Source organism: Lycorma delicatula, chromosome 2 (assembly GCF_047948215.1).
Source record: "Lycorma delicatula isolate Av1 chromosome 2, ASM4794821v1, whole genome shotgun sequence".
Taxonomy (NCBI): domain Eukaryota; kingdom Metazoa; phylum Arthropoda; class Insecta; order Hemiptera; family Fulgoridae; genus Lycorma; species Lycorma delicatula.
The window spans coordinates 184,378,642-184,395,180 of record NC_134456.1 but is presented as its reverse complement, the minus strand read 5'-3'; the positions used below and the strand labels follow the sequence as shown (position 1 = coordinate 184,395,180).

General features: G+C 25.6%; 1 protein-coding gene and 1 long non-coding RNA gene across 2 annotated transcripts in view; one reads left to right on the top strand and one right to left on the bottom strand.

Moving 5' to 3' along the window:
- LOC142319494 (uncharacterized) overlaps positions 1–16,539 on the bottom strand; it is a 493,718-nt gene that overhangs the window by 210,041 nt on the left and 267,138 nt on the right. The gene's annotated exons all lie outside the window — the stretch shown is intronic.
- The window catches only part of LOC142319493 (T-box transcription factor TBX20-like), a 264,934-nt gene continuing 251,816 nt past the window's right edge, over positions 3,422–16,539 (top strand). The window contains exon 1 of the mRNA XM_075356826.1: positions 3,422–3,556. Coding sequence (XP_075212941.1) covers positions 3,436–3,556 — 121 coding nt within the window. The 5' untranslated portion in view covers positions 3,422–3,435. The remainder of the gene's footprint in view (positions 3,557–16,539) is intronic.

Genomic DNA, 16,539 nt, shown 5'->3' with positions numbered 1-16,539 from the left:
CATAACCTTATAAAACTTACAAAATTGTTTGGCAACTTTCCACGTTTGATTTTAGATGATTTTTGAATGATGATTTGTTGACTGCTACTCGTATTCTTATTTTGTACAAAATTTTATAAATGTCCGGTTAAACACTAACTGTGTTAGAGTTTATTAAAATAAATAAATACAATTCCAATTTTTTTTACAATTTGTATTCGTGCATTACGAAATGCTGATTGTACAATACTTTTAAATTATATTAACACAATATTAGTATTACCTACAAATAGTATGTCTGATATTTACTCAATCTATAAAACAAGGCCGAATCTTATGTAGTATACGTGTAAATAAAATTTTATTAACTAAGATTGAATACTTAAAAAAATGGCAAAATTCACTTGGCATTGGCCTAGATGTAATTGATGATTAATTTTACGACATAAAAAATATTAACGTTAGGTTTAATCTACTTTATCCACAGATGGGATCAAAATTTATCGACTATTAAAAACAGATGGAAAATTATAGCTTTTTAATTTAAGTTTTTATTCTGGATTTCATCTTTGATGATGAATTCTTGTGGGAAGAGCAAATTGATTTCTCTTTGCAATAAAATCAAACATACAATTTCGCTTATTATTTTGTTATCGTTTATAAATTTATTTTTCCTATGTACACTCCACTCTAAAATATATTTTGGAGGGGTAACTAGGATGTAAGAACATAGTTTAACTTCCGTAAATAACAATCAGGGAGACCAATTCTTAGTAAATTAAGAATTCTAACATTTCCACTCCTTCATATTTACGATAAAGCCACCTAAAATTTAAAATACATTGTAACATATTTCTAAAAAACTAATAATTTCTTCCTGTTATCAAGCCAAACAACAAAAGTTTCTCGTAAAATAGAAAAATGGACTACAAGAAAATATCTTATTACGTTTCCATAGTCATTTTTAATAAACTATCTACCCATTTCAAAGATCTACGCATAAGATTAAAAACTGAAACTGTTTTCAGTATACTCGTTTACCACGTACAAATACGTCTTTAAAAAATTGTTATTTAAAAATTTCCAGATTTTTATTTTATTCGATATTGATTTTTATTTATCTTGTTTTTTTGACCATTATTTTCTTTATTTATATAAATTTTAACCACTTTCCTTTTTTAATTGATTAATTTTATTTTTATTTTTCACGATATCTATTAGTCACGAATAATGAACCGTTTTGCAATATGTTAAAGTATAAAGATTTTTAATGCATAGGTCCACTTATGAGTTCTTTCTGGTCCCCTTTGATTTGTGTCGACACATTTAATTTTATCAGCTCAAACGGTTTATTCCTATTGGTTCTTCTAACCAGGTAATTTTGTGTATTCTGCTGCTGCTCTGATCAATGTTTTCCCACGGCTTTTCTTGATCCTTTCTAACAAACTCTTTGATAGTTTCGTTTTCTTTTTAATAACATACCTAACAGTTCCTAACTTGATCTATATAAAGTGTTAACTGCATTGCGTATCTATCTGAATAAATTATTTATTTATTAGACCTATATTATTAATAATAGGCATATTGTACACACACACACACACACACACACACACACACACACACACACACATCATTTTAAAAACCTAATTAAAATGACTTTTTATTAAAAGAGAAAGGTTAAGTTGCTTTATATGAACAATTATGAAGATAATATTTGAGTATATTTCTTGCTTCGCTTTAAAAGTAGAGTTTAGATTGGCTAAATAATTCAGAGGAAAATCCATAGAAATGTGTTTTATAATCCAGGTTACATGATACTATGTTAAGTCATATTGTTTTGGGGTTTGTAATTGGCTACGGCACTATAGAATACACAATTATTATTATTCTTTTATTTCATTATTTATTTCTACATTTTTGTAGTACAGAAACCATAGTAATTTATTCTGTTTTATGATTTCTCAAGTCGTGTCTTTTAGTAATGTGATATAAAAAGTAATATCCACACTTGATAATATTTATTTAGATGAATTATTGTTGAAGATTAGAATTGGTATTTTTTGATTAATTTTCCTGAAAATACAGCTAATAGAGAACTTTTATAAATTACTGTAATCGATTTAAATATTGGGACTTCTACTGTATCAGATTAGATGAATTAGGAAGGTAAAAGAATTATTAATTTCATCGAAATTTTGCAATCGTTCAAAATCTTCACGAAAATCAATAAATATATATTGTTATAAATACTGTATTGTTTATATTTAATCAAGATTAAATATAAACAATTAAATCACTTTACCTTTTCTGTGTACAGTAAAGGGAAAACGTAACTCTGATTAAAAGAAATATGCAGTTCTATGTGTTGAATTACTTTTTATTGATGAGTTAATAAAATTATTTTTACTATATTTATACATTTACTGTTAAACTGATTTTGAAATTATTTTATAATATTCTCATCTATCCAGATTTGGTTTCAACCATATTATTACTCAGTTGTAAACTTAGTTCTAACTGAAGAATTGAATAAGTTTTTTCGTTAAAGTGAGTTTTATTAAGTCGGTTTTACTATTTAATTATGTTTTTAAGTTTATTTTATATGAGAATGAAATCAGGAAGTAATTTTGTGTAGAAAAAAGTTGTAAATAACAAAGTATTGAAAAATTTTTAATTTAGTTCGCACTAATAGAAATAAAATCATAAGTTTTAATCATTTAAATTTGGTTTTATCGAGTAATAAAAAGGAAATAATTGATTAAATATTTTAATGTCATATTGATATTTAATAATGAAATTAAATTTAAAAAAAGAAAAGATGAAAACGCTTTTTTATTACTAGGCTATAGACACACTACAAAGGAATTTTATTTTTATATTTAAATGGTAGTTCTGCGTAAGCGATGACAAAAGTACGCAAAGTTCTATTAAGTGCGGGGTATTTAATTTAGAGTTCATAGAGAAATTATATTTTAACGATGTTATAAACTTGAAAATTTCCTTAGTTACCCGGTAATTAATTTCTTTCGTGGAAGAACGTTTTAATTCTGAGTGACAGGTAATAATAAGCCGTGTTAAATTGGAATTTCTATGTATGTTTAAGCTTATTTATTAACATAAAGTAGGTTTCCTGCCGAATCCATTGTACCAAAATCATGGAGAAGAATTTTAACCGGAAGTAGAATATCAAAGGGTTGAAATTGTGGGTGGAGTAGCCTTATCAACAGCAGTAGGAGCGAGTCAACAGTAGCCAGTAGAGCGAGTGTTGATGTCCTACAGGACCCCGGGCTTCCATTTGTCCACATAACTCATAAAAGGCAGTAATGCTTAATTAAATAGGTGAGGCGTTTAGAGGGGGTAAGTCCCGCCTATCGACCACGCCCGCTACCGAGCTGCCACCTGGCGGCATGTAGGTGCAGCGTACCCAGTCAGTGCGCGACAGTGCGGCCTGGAATGCTGTTGGCCACCATGCAAGAGGGGCACAAGCCCCGTGCGCCCGCTACGGATTTCTCCATCGCAGCGATCATGTCCCGAGATCTAAAGCCTCCACCTCAGCCACCCACACCGATCCTCGGTAAGTAAACAATAAAATTACGTAAATTTAAAAAAATAAGAGTTATAACTCAAACTTAACCTCAATAGTTAGTTAGACAAACTAACTACTGAACGGAACGGTTTTACCGACATTTAAATTCGTATCAAATTTTATAACTAGAAACAAGACTCCTGTAATAGAATTATGTTTATAAATACAGCGATAAATTTTGTACTTCTAATTTTATCTTCAAGTTAATTAAATATTTTAATTTTTAACTACAAACTAAAAATGTATCAGTGAACTAACCTAGTTGTTTTAATATCTGATTAAAAAAAAAAGAAAAAATTCTAAACACTTAAAATAAAAGAATTTATCACCTTAACTGAATGTTTCTATTTGTTATACTTCTTAATTACTTTATATTTTAATATTAAAACCTAAATTAGATTATTCAAAATATAAATTGATAAGATCTATTAAATTTAAAATAATTTGTTATTATTTTTACAAAACAAATAAAATTACTAAATAAAAACTTTTGAACAAAAAGGTAGGATTAAAAATTGTCATTACAATACATTACATTACTACATTAAAAATTAAGTATTTGTCAGTGCTCTGTATATAAATGATTAGTTATTAGGCTTATATATTAAATTTATTTTTATTTATTTTACTTAAAATGTTATCGTTATTTTTTAACGCTTAAAAACAAAAGTTATTGTTAAAAAAATTCCTAATATTCTTTAAATAATATCTAATTAGGCTATAATATATTTTTTATACTAATAAACTTATTATTTATAGATAAATAAAAAGAATAAATTTACTTAATTATTTGAAAAATAATCTCTGGATCTTAGGCTAAAATGTAAGTATTCAGAGCACATTTAATTTAAAACTAATTTTTATCTTTCAGTAAAATTATTTTAGATAATGTAAAGGAATACCCTTTGCTACCCATGCTTGGAATACTTTGGGAATACCCATAGTTTCTCTGAAATATAATAAAAAAAATAATCGTCAAATGATTTTTCTAATATATATCATTAAAATTAACCGTTAAAATATTACAAATCTAAATTTATTTATGACTATTTTTCTTTTTATTTATAAACTTAAAATAGTATAAACATTATTTTAAATAATTTATGTTTCTAGTATTTTGAAATTTATTATTATATAGACAATAATAAAACTTAACGATTCTGCAAAATATACTTGCTATAACTATTCATTTAAGATTGGGTTAATATGCTTTAATAATTACTAAATTAATATATATATATATATATATATATATATATATATATATATATATATATACATATACAATATGTACTTTTTAGTGTAAAATCTAGGTCATAAATAAGTTTTTTTTTAAATTGAATGAATGAATTATTGCTTTTTCTGTTAAAAAAAAATTATTTATTTATTAAAAATACTAAGATATTTAATTATTTTTAGTTTGTTTTCCTTTAAAACAAAAAATATATATATATTTTTTTGTTATACTATAACAAATATAATATATATATATATATATATATAATGTTAAGAAACATTCTTAGGCCTAAGTAAATTTAAGTTATATTTAAAATTTTAAAATAATAATTGTAGTAATAAGCCTTTAAAAATAAAACGATTTATATCGGTTAAAACATAATATTATCATAATCACGGGAAAATATACGATATGCTTATTATGCGTGCGCATTAGTGATTAAAACATAGAACAAATGAATTGATCCATAGTACAGATCTCAAGTCATATTTTTAATTAAAAACATTTCTTAAAAAAATAGATAATTTACTCTTAAGTTAGTTTGTAATGCAAAACAACAGCTTGCTTAAAAAAAAATAAATGAATATCTTGTTAATTTATTAACAGTTTGTTAAACTCTAAAAAAAATCATAAGGAATTCCTTATAAAGAAAAAATAAAACTAATTATTTTAATAAAAAAAGTAATTTTAACAAAACTTTTGCTCGGTAACCATCTAACAATGATTGTTTATTCATTTCAATATTGTTATTTTATATATATATTATTTCTATTAGGCCTACATAAAAAAAATGTAATCCATTGTATTTCTTTCTGCATTTTGATGTAATCTGTTAATAAATCCTTAAATTAAGCAGTTTAAAAACATAAAACTAATGAAAATTTTATCCGTAAATCTTAATGTGTGACATGTCAACGGTGCTTCTTATATAGCTTTTAAGAATAATAAAATAACTATAGCACCAGGCGTTGATAAAGATTATAAAAAAACTACAATAATTTTGTATAATGGTTTAAAAACTTACAATTTTCTACTTTATAGTCTATAATTGGGTGTATTTATATATTGTACAAATTAAATAGGTTATAAAATAAAAGTAATCATTTTTTATTTTATATATATTGATTGAAATATATATTTATATTTTTTTTATGAAAAATATAAAACAATATTTTTTAACACTTAAAAACAAATACTGTATTTTTGGCATAATTATTCTAATGACAGGATTTTATTTTACAAAATAAATATATGTTGAAGACAGAATTTTCATTATTCTTTTTTTAAGTAAATTGGGTTTTTTTTTTTGTAAAAAAAACCAATTTACTGAAATTAAATAATTTGAAATGTCTGGTTGAAACGTTAAATTAGTGAGCATAAAAACCTAACGTAGCATAGAGTAAAAAGAAACCGTGTTTGTGAACCTTTAGTATTTTAATCTATATTTTATTATCTCCATGATTAATTTAAATCAAAATATTTTAAAGGTCACATATTGTAATTATGTAGTTTATAGTTACCATTTTTTTAATAATTAAACTTTTAATTTATTTGTTAATATTAAATTATAAACTATAGATCGATTATTAAATAAGAGTAATTTATTTGTAGAATTTTAATTATTTATAACCACTAACGATAACCTTCTTCTTATTTAAGTAATTTAGAGATTTTTGTTTTTAATAATTAAAAAAAAATAATTATTAAATTTACAGAATATTCCTATAAATCCTTAATTACGATTTTTATTTACCTCTAAATCTAAAAAGCTTTGAGCAGTTATTTCATTGTTGTATTAATAGTAATTTATAATGGTTATTATATATATATAAGAGGTTCCCTAATTTCGAAAATACCAAGATTATTTCTTATCATAATAAAAAGATAATTATTTGAAATTAATGAAAATTATGTTACTTTATACAATAATATTATAGTTTTATTTAAATTCTTATAATTTAATTTTATTACAAAAATTTATAATTCATAATAAATTATTATAAACATAATAAATAAGCCTCCTACAATTTAACACAAAAAACCCAATAAATTATTTATTAATTTAATAAAATATCTTATAATTCTATTACAAACACACACAACTTTCATATCAATATTCTAATTAAAACAGCATTTTATTGTCAATTAAACGAATGTCTATAAATTAAGTATAAGTTGCCTATAAATTGTTTTTTTTTCTTGTAATATTTCAAAGCTTATTTACAATCAGTTACATTTACATAAATCTTGAGTAAATTGGATCACATACCAAATCACGTGATAAGAAGTTCTCAGACAAACTTTTCAAAAATTACACACAAAAATAATAAATTGTTTTATGCTAAGCACATACTATTATCAACTTTGAATGACGCGCTCCACCACAAGAATAATAGGGTGCAAAATATTATATCGTCACAAGTAGAAATAAAAATATATAGTATTAGTAGCAGTAGTAGTACATTTTTTTTACATTGTAATGTACAAAAATAAGAACCAATGTAAAAAATAAGAAATATTTTAAATTAACCGTCGGATTGATAATGCACAATACTCACATCCGAGTTTACTTTAGACACAGTAAGACATTATAAGGGACTCTTAGATCTAGAACGTGGAATCGGTTCTACCTTCTAATTAATTCCCATTGTTTAGTAGATTTACTGCCAAGTGATTTGCGTGGTAGTTAAGCCGAAGTTCGTACTTTGAACTGAAACAGCCTATAACTTAAAATAACTAATTCAATTCGTCCTTATATTACTTTATAAATTCCTCCGGAAATCGGGTTATCGTAAATTACAATTTTATTTCATTTTTTATGGAGAAAGAAATTAATTAATTTAATTTTTTTTTCGTAAATAATAGGTATTAGCCTATTAAGCCGATTAATGAATCGTCTTACTAATTTTACGAATGATATTTTGCAATTCTATTAGTCAATAACAATTAAAAAGCAATGTTAAACGTTAAAATTAAGCTTTAAAAATGACGAAAATGAACCTTGTTTAAAGCCTAATAATAATCAAATAATTTATGTCAAATACAATTTTGTTCTGTTCGTTAAAAAGTTGGTTCATCAAAATTAAACGCTCATAGTAATCATCACTGTCATAATTGTCACCATCATCATCATCATTATTTCTGTCAATGTTGCCAAATATGATGAATTAGTATAAATAGCAATTTTTAGGCTACCTGAAATTTTAATGTCTTATTATAATCCCAAGAACCGTTTAATTGGTGAATAAATTATATCAATATAAATAATTCTTTTGCCAGTATGTTTATTCAATTTTAGCCATAAATTTATTTATATCACTATAATGTAATAGTAAATTAATTATTTTTTTTTAGCGATCCTTTATCGTAATATCTTTACTTTTTTTACATAAATAAATCAAATGACCGTTATTTCTATTTGTGCCTGTTACGGTTTTAGCCTATTATACTTGTTGCTGTGTTTCTTCATCCAGAATTGCGCATGAGCAGCCAAACCAATTTTAACAAACTTTTTAAAATGAGTAGATTAAACCGCAGCTACGTATATTATTTTTTACTATAGACATTTATCGAATCTCCTTGTTCTCCATTAAAATATTTCTTTCATTCATTTGATAAACTTCATAAAAAATTAATAGAATGAAAAAATATCAAAAAATTGATATAAGTTTAATATCAAATCTTTTTTAAATTGAAATTCATATTCCCTTCCAGAGACGGATACAACTAGCAACCGATGCTAAAGAACATTGAAAATAATAAAATATAAATAATCTTGTAGAAGATTCTTTTTTAAAGGTTACATCCTACATCGTTTGATAAATTAGTCATTAAACTGTGTTGTTTTTTTAATTCTTTCTTAGGGTTCATTTACATAAAATATTTCAGGGGGTTGGGAAAAAATTAAGGTAAAAATTTATATACAAAATACTGTATGAAAGGATTTTTTGAAATTTTTACTAAGGGTTCTATTCCGGGCAATAGAGAAGAACCTTTACTTTGAGGACTGTTGATAATTTAGTTGTATAGGTTTTATCAATTAGAAAGCAAAAAATAATCTTCTTTAGAAAAAGTTTAATTATTTAATTAAACATAAAAAGTTGAAGAATATTGTGTTCCAGCAAATATTTCTCGTAAACCAAAAACTTTAGACCAAAATATGCCTGTTCAAAGAACTACCTGTTAACTCATAAGCCTAAAATTGTAGAAAAAGATTTTACATTAAGTCTTTTTTTTTTAATAATAATAAATTTATTATTTTTTTTTAAATTAATGATATAAAAACTAATAACTTAATCAATAATTATTACTAAAATACGCTTTCAATCAATTTCTGAGAATGTAAAGAGACAACGCTATAAAATGAACAAACCTGTAATATTTTTTTCTAATTTTACTTCTTCCGTTATATTTCTGGGAAATGAATACTTTTTGACGTTGACCAATAAGATAAACGTTTAGTACTTTTAAAGATATTTTTAAAGTATTATTAACGACTAACTCTAAAAATCTATTTCAAAAATTTTTCAGAATTTTATTAACCCACCGGGTTGGTCTAATGATAAAACTCGTCACTAAATCAGCTGATTTCGAAGTTGAGGATTTGAAATCCCTAGTAAGTAGTAAGTCGACCTAGTAAATCCCTAGGTCGAAATCCCTAAAAGTAGCTTTTATTCGGATTTGAATATTTGATCGTGGATACCGGTTTTCTTTGGTGGTTGGAGTTCAATTAACCACACGTCTCAGGAATGGTCGATCTGAGTCAGTTCAAGACTACATCTTGACTACAACATCAAGACTACAGTAAGTAGTAAGTCGACCTAGTAAATCCCTAGGTCGAAATCCCTAAAAGTAGCTTTTATTCGGATTTGAATATTTGATCGTGGATACCGGTTTTCTTTGGTGGTTGGAGTTCAATTAACCACACGTCTCAGGAATGGTCGGTCTGAGTCAGTTCAAGACTACATCTTGACTACAACATCAAGACTACAACAGTTAACACTCCAGTCAACTGACTTTAAATGTTGATGCAACTATAAATAGAAAGAAAAAAAAGAAGAAAAAAGAATTTAATTATGCGGCTCTTCCAACAGTCGGATTACCAGTGACGTTGTTAAGACATATTTTACGCACTGTATAAATATCTTCAAGTTTCATAAAACTTGAAAGATATTTAATTTATAAACATTAAATTTGAAAATAAGCTTATTAAAGAACAAGCAGAAATCTCATACATTATTTAATTTGTGGTACAACAGTACTTCGGAAACTCCACTCATGGACGGAATAATGAAGCACAAAAGAATTCCTGATACCACAAACTCGCGCAATTTTAGAATATGTCATTAAAATTTAAAAATAATATTTTAATTAAATTAAATACTATTTTTACAATTATTAGAAATTTAAAAGAATTTCGAAGACCTTTTTAATCCTATTTCTAACGTTCTAATTTTTATAATTTCTTTAAATCTGGTTATTATCCGAATATTAGAAACGTATTCAGGCTTTTTCATTAATTTCTAAACAAAAATTTATTTATTTTCCCCTAAAACATTTTTCTTAATTCGTAACCTATAATTTTTGTCAAAGGTAAAATAATTTGTAACGCGAGCTGTGTTAGATTACTTTTTTTTATTTCTATGATTACACCTCACAACAGTTAGTCGATGTATTCATACAATATATTAAAATCTGATCGACTGGTAAATTCAAAATATAAGTTGCTTTGTCATATGTTTAGTTAAAAAGTTTTAAATGTATGAAGCCACAAAGATGAAAGTTTAATAAAAGTATTTTTTTTTTTAACGAGAGCATAAAATATAATTTTTTGTGAAAAACTCAAATGCGTTATTTATGTGTTTTAATTAGTAATTAAACTACTTTTGAAAACAAATATAGCCTACAATTGAACATATAACAACCTAAATCAACGTTTAGTTTGTTTATTTGCAAGAATAAGGTAATTTTCGCTTAATAAAAGAGGTTTATGCTGTAATAAAAGATGTAATTAAATAATGGAATAAAAAAAGAATTAAAACCAACTATAAAACTTCATAAGCAGCATAAAAACTTTATTTTAATATCATGTTGACTTATTATTTTAGTTCTGATGTCTAAAAAGAAAAATAAAAGACGAGTAAGATTTAAGATTTTTTAAATTTACAACTAAAAAATTATTTTTACAATTCTGAGTACGTAGAAATACCACATAGATTACTTTTCGTGAAAAATATTATTGAAAAAACTTGACTGTTTTAGATTAACAACTTTGGATAAAACACTTGAAAAGATAGTCTTATTTTTCACAATTTAACAAGAATGAAATAATATATAATTAAGCCTACTTAAATTATTTAAAATAAAAAACAGTCATTCTCAAAAAAGGTAGCATGTTTTTCATATTTACATATTTAATTAGATTCGATATAAAATCAAAGTAAAAATAATTTGATGAATTTATTTATTGTGAGATTATATAGATTTGCTTCCTTATATTTCATCGTAAAGATCGTTTTAATTCCGTATAATGTATTAAATGGGTAAGATTAACAATAGGTCCAAAATTTGAACTACCAAACTATGGATCAATTAAAATATATTTTCTAATGATTTTAAAGCAATTTTTCAATATAAATTAAGTTTAAAAAAAATAATATATGTAAGTTTTTTTTTTTTATTTATATACCGTACAATTATAATAATACGTTTTTATGTAATATTAAAAAAAAGAAGTGTTTCAGATAATCACAAAAATCTATATTAAAAACTGATTAAAAATAACGAAAAGTGAACAAACCAATAAATCATAATAAGAGCAACATATTTTTATAGACGATAAACATTACTTATTAAAAAATATTTAAATATCTTATTTAAAAGAACTCAACTGAAAAAACAATCATAATATTTCTAAAACCAAAAGTAAATTTTAAAAATTTAAGTTTTTAAGGCTGAGTAGATAGCGTTTCGGCATTTCGTGCGAAAGTACCGGGTTCTAATCACGGTGAGGCATGTTATCTTTTCACACACTACCAATTTCAACCGGGGCTGATGACCGTAGCTGTTGGAAATTTTACACTAAAAAAAAACAAGAAATTCACAAACCAGAAATTTTAAATTACTGTAAGAGAAGCAATTTTAAATTCTTTAAAAAATGAAATAAAAATCTCGTTTTTTATTGACAGAAATTATTTAAAAGGTAATATTAGGCTAAGCAATTTTGCTGTTAAAATAATAAATTATTTTATAGGCATATCATTCGAAAATGAACTCTTCTGGTTCGTTTATAGAGCAGTTTAACTTTGTCGTTTGTTATTAGCACTTTAAAAAATATTCTATTATGCTCTGTCAGAAAGCATAATTTTTTTTTTTTTAAATTTTATTTAAATAATTTTATATAATATGCAACAAGGTAACTATTATTCGCCTAAAGTGAATAATCTCTGGGAATATTTGAATAAGTCTTCTAAAAATTACTCCATTGGATGGTTTTTGCTCAGATTTATCCATATAACATCATTATTTAGTGAGAAATAAATTTTAAATTGAAAGAGTGTCGGATTTTTACAGCTGTAATACTTTGAGTTGCTGACTAAATCACATTATGTAGGTATAATTTTTGGATATCCTTTTGCATTCCATTTATCAAAATTGAATGAACTGTTCTAAAGTTGTCAACAATTTAATAGAAAATGCCCCGATTTTTGTTCTAGGTAGAATGTCAGTATAATTCTATTTGCGAGCCCTACTTATTTACTATATAGACAACGTACAAGGCTACTTAGTGATTTGAATAGATTTATTTTATTTTCATATTATCATTGTTTTCCATTCAAAACCACAGAAAATATGCTTTTTTCTCAAGTGATTTACTTTATTTCAATTTCTGCACATTATTTCGATTTGTGTCTGTTAAACTGTTTATGAGGAAATACGTGTGAACAATGTAGTATACCTGAACGAAATTTGGAAGAATGAACTTATTTTTACTTTAAAAAAATTAGACGATTGAATTCATGGTAATTTCAACTATTTCTTTACGTGACATATTTATCAGTAGGCCACCCTTCCTTTTGACATGAAACAGATTTTTTCCCTTTAATCCACTTTATAAAATAAATAAATAATAATTATATTCAAACATTAATCCATTCCTCTCTTTGAATGCTTTTTTTATTCATTCGCTAAGGGTGTATTTTAATAAAAAATTTCAAGCGACGAAAATTAAAGAAAATTTATATAACTTTTCCAAAAAATTGTCTGAAATATCAAACTCAACTTCCTCCCTTTAGGGGAGAGCTTTTTGTAATTGACAAGTTACAGAAGGATTTTTTAGTAGCATTTCAGAGGACGTGAATTAAAATCTGAAAATTTGTTTTGTTATTTTTACTGAGCGTTACCTACCATTTTGTAAATAAGTTCTTGTACCAAAGGTACACGCGATAAATGAAACTTTAAATATATATATGCATGTATAATATAATACATAGAGAATATTATTTATTATTTAATAATAGAATTCAAGATTATATGACTCTCGTCGAATCGTAGCTTACATCATGTTGGAAGATAAAAATAAATGAAACAAAATCAAGCACGTCACGTTCACCCTTCGTACGGAACACTGTCCTCCTGTTTCTATCTTCAATGTTCCGATTCCGAGATCTCATATTTGGGTTGTGATCTTGACCGGTGACTTACTTGGGCGAAACATATCAAATCTAAGCGGAAACAATTGGAGCTCAAGTTAAAAACCTGTACTAGCTGACAGGACATAGATCTCGGCTTTCAGGGGAAAGGAAATTATTGATTTATAAATCGGTTTTGAACTCTGTATGGACTTACGGGCTTGAATTGTAGGATACGGCGTGCAATTCCGGTATTGACATATTTGAACGCTACCAGACAAAACCTCTGCGAAAAATGCTACACATACTCTGGTACATAAACAAAAGCCTTATGTATCTTGTTGCGAACCGTTCGGCAGGAAATCTCTCTGCCTACATTATCAAAATCGTTTGAATCTGCATCCGAATTATTTGGCGGTCAATTTACTGGATAGCACGGTCAGTGATTTTTCAAGATTGCTGAGGAACAATATTCTTGGTTTGCTTTATAGATTCAGTTAGGTGACTTTACGGTCGGGCTGTGCGTAGTGTCCTATTACCTTTCGTTTTAATCGTTAAGTCACCAGCCGCTGGGTATGTGACTATTTAATTTTAGTTCAATCTTATTTAGTTATTGTTCAATTGTCTTGCTGAAGAGATTGTAAAGTTGCTGTGACGTTAAAACAAAACAAAAAAAATAAATAAAATCTGGGTGTAAATTTGAGGAGAAAAAATCTAGTCCCGCATACCTCAGCTTAAAAGTTTTCGTAAAATTTTTTAATTTTCTGATTCAATTAGCTCAGTTCTATATTTTCAGTAAAATGTAAAATCAGAATCTTTATCTGAGATATACATATATATCGGTACCTATATAACAACTTGTTCTGACTGACACTGACTCATCAACGCCTAACAAATGTTACTGAACATAAATTGATGAAAATTTGGATCCATGTTCTTCTTACGGTGTAAAAGTACGCATACTAAGGAAGGATTTTTTCAAATTCGGAGTTTGAAGGGTTAAAATGGATTTTGAATTTTTTTGAAACTTGGGTATTTTTTCATTTATCCGTTACGAATGAAGGTATCAATTTTATTTTTGGTGTGTGTAATTATCATATCAATATGTAAAAATTAAAAGAATAGCTAATATCTAGAATATGTAATTTAATATACATTTTTTTGTTTTTAAATACAACCTTAAAAGAGATGAAGAAAGGTAAAATCTCTGAACGATGATATTTTTTCCATTCCCGACTATACTAAACGAGATATTCACTAGATTTGGGCTTCCAAATATCCTTCAGATAAGTATCTAAAAACCATTTTCGGGTTTCTTGAATTTCGATTTGTTAAGGAGTGTGACATTGTACGGCTCTGTGACTAAACCAACACAACCACTGCCGCTGTCACTGTGTGTGCGACGCAACTGGCTACGCTTGCCTCCAGTTACCTAACAAAAAACATAAAATAAAACAAAAATTGTCCGCAACGAGAAACGCAAGTGACCATACAGCACGAGCTAAGCCGTGGGGGTATGCTAGTATATACATGTAGAGAAGAGAGAGAATCCAAAAATTTTAGAAACAATAATATTTCCCTGAATTTGGAACACCGGACTTTTCAGGAATAAATGCCTGCTAAATCCAATTTTTTTTATGTTCATCAAAAAGTTTAATTAAATTTTTTCTAATAATAACATTATTAGTTAGTTAGGTAGGTCTAATTAAATTTACCTTAAACTTTTAGCAATCAAAATAAAGACTTACAGGATCTTCACTGTTATTTTCAATAAGAAGCTTAATTTAACACATATTCATATAAGAAAAAAGTTTAAATGTTTATTTCTTGTAATTGTTTTTATATTTATTTTTAAAGTTGTGTAGTGGATCCATATGTAAAATAATATATCGTATAGGTGAACATATATAACTTAAAGAAAGACTGCAGCCGGTTCGAATCCCTAGGGTCGTCACTTAAATGATAACAACTCCCTTAGGCAAAAGACAAACTATAATAAAATCATTATTTAATTAAAGGGGTAAAAATTTGTAACAGTTCTTTATAAAAAATATTGTATTGACTTAGCATTACCCAAATAAACAAATATAATTTAAACTTATGATTTTCGAATAATACTATGCTGATTTAGAGATTGTAATCAGATAGTTTCATAATATTCTAATTATTAATACTCATAAATTGTTACTTTTTGTTTATCTATTTTTTTATAAAGATATTAAATGTGAAACTTTTTTATAAAGATAGTAGAAAACGTATGTTAAAAATATTAAATTTTTTTTAAAATTTATTTTCCGATGAGTTAATATGAAATTAAAAAAAATAAATAAATAGTATAAAAACAAACTGCAATTTTATTATTCTTTAAGTGAAGACCAAGTAATAGACATTAAACATTTACTCCATGATAAATTAGGAGGAATCACCATTTAGAATAATCCTACAAAAATATCTTCTACCTATTTGAATTTTATTATATTTCCTTTTTTCTTACCGATCATAATTAAGTTGTAGTAGATATTAATATAGTATTTTAGGACATTATACAGTATTTTAAATTCTTTTTTAAAAAAACGATGTTTAGTATATCAAGACATTTTTGACGTTTATGTCAGTGATTTGTATTATGTAAGCTAATTATAAATAAATAAATTTACAACTTAATATAAAAACACATTTCACACATCATTTAATTTTAATTTTAAGGGCGGGAACGTTAGAAACATATGGTTTATGTTAACCGCTTACGCGTTATCCCAGATAAAAATTATTTATACATATATAGACAATATAAAACTAAACATATACTATACAGAAATCCGAAAATAAATTATTATCTTATAAATAAATTAATACGACTTGGTATGCTATTATTCATTTCTATTGTGACAGTTTTACGATCAACCTGAGTTTATATAGAATTTTATTTTATCTCTAATTACAATTTATATAATATAATGAAAAAAGCGAGAAATGTAAAAATACAAGTAGTAAAAATTTACCGTAAATTAAAACAAAAAAAAAAATAAGAAAAAAAATAAATATATATATATATTAACAAATTATTTACGTAACGTATAAAAATATTGTTTTAGGTATTGTAC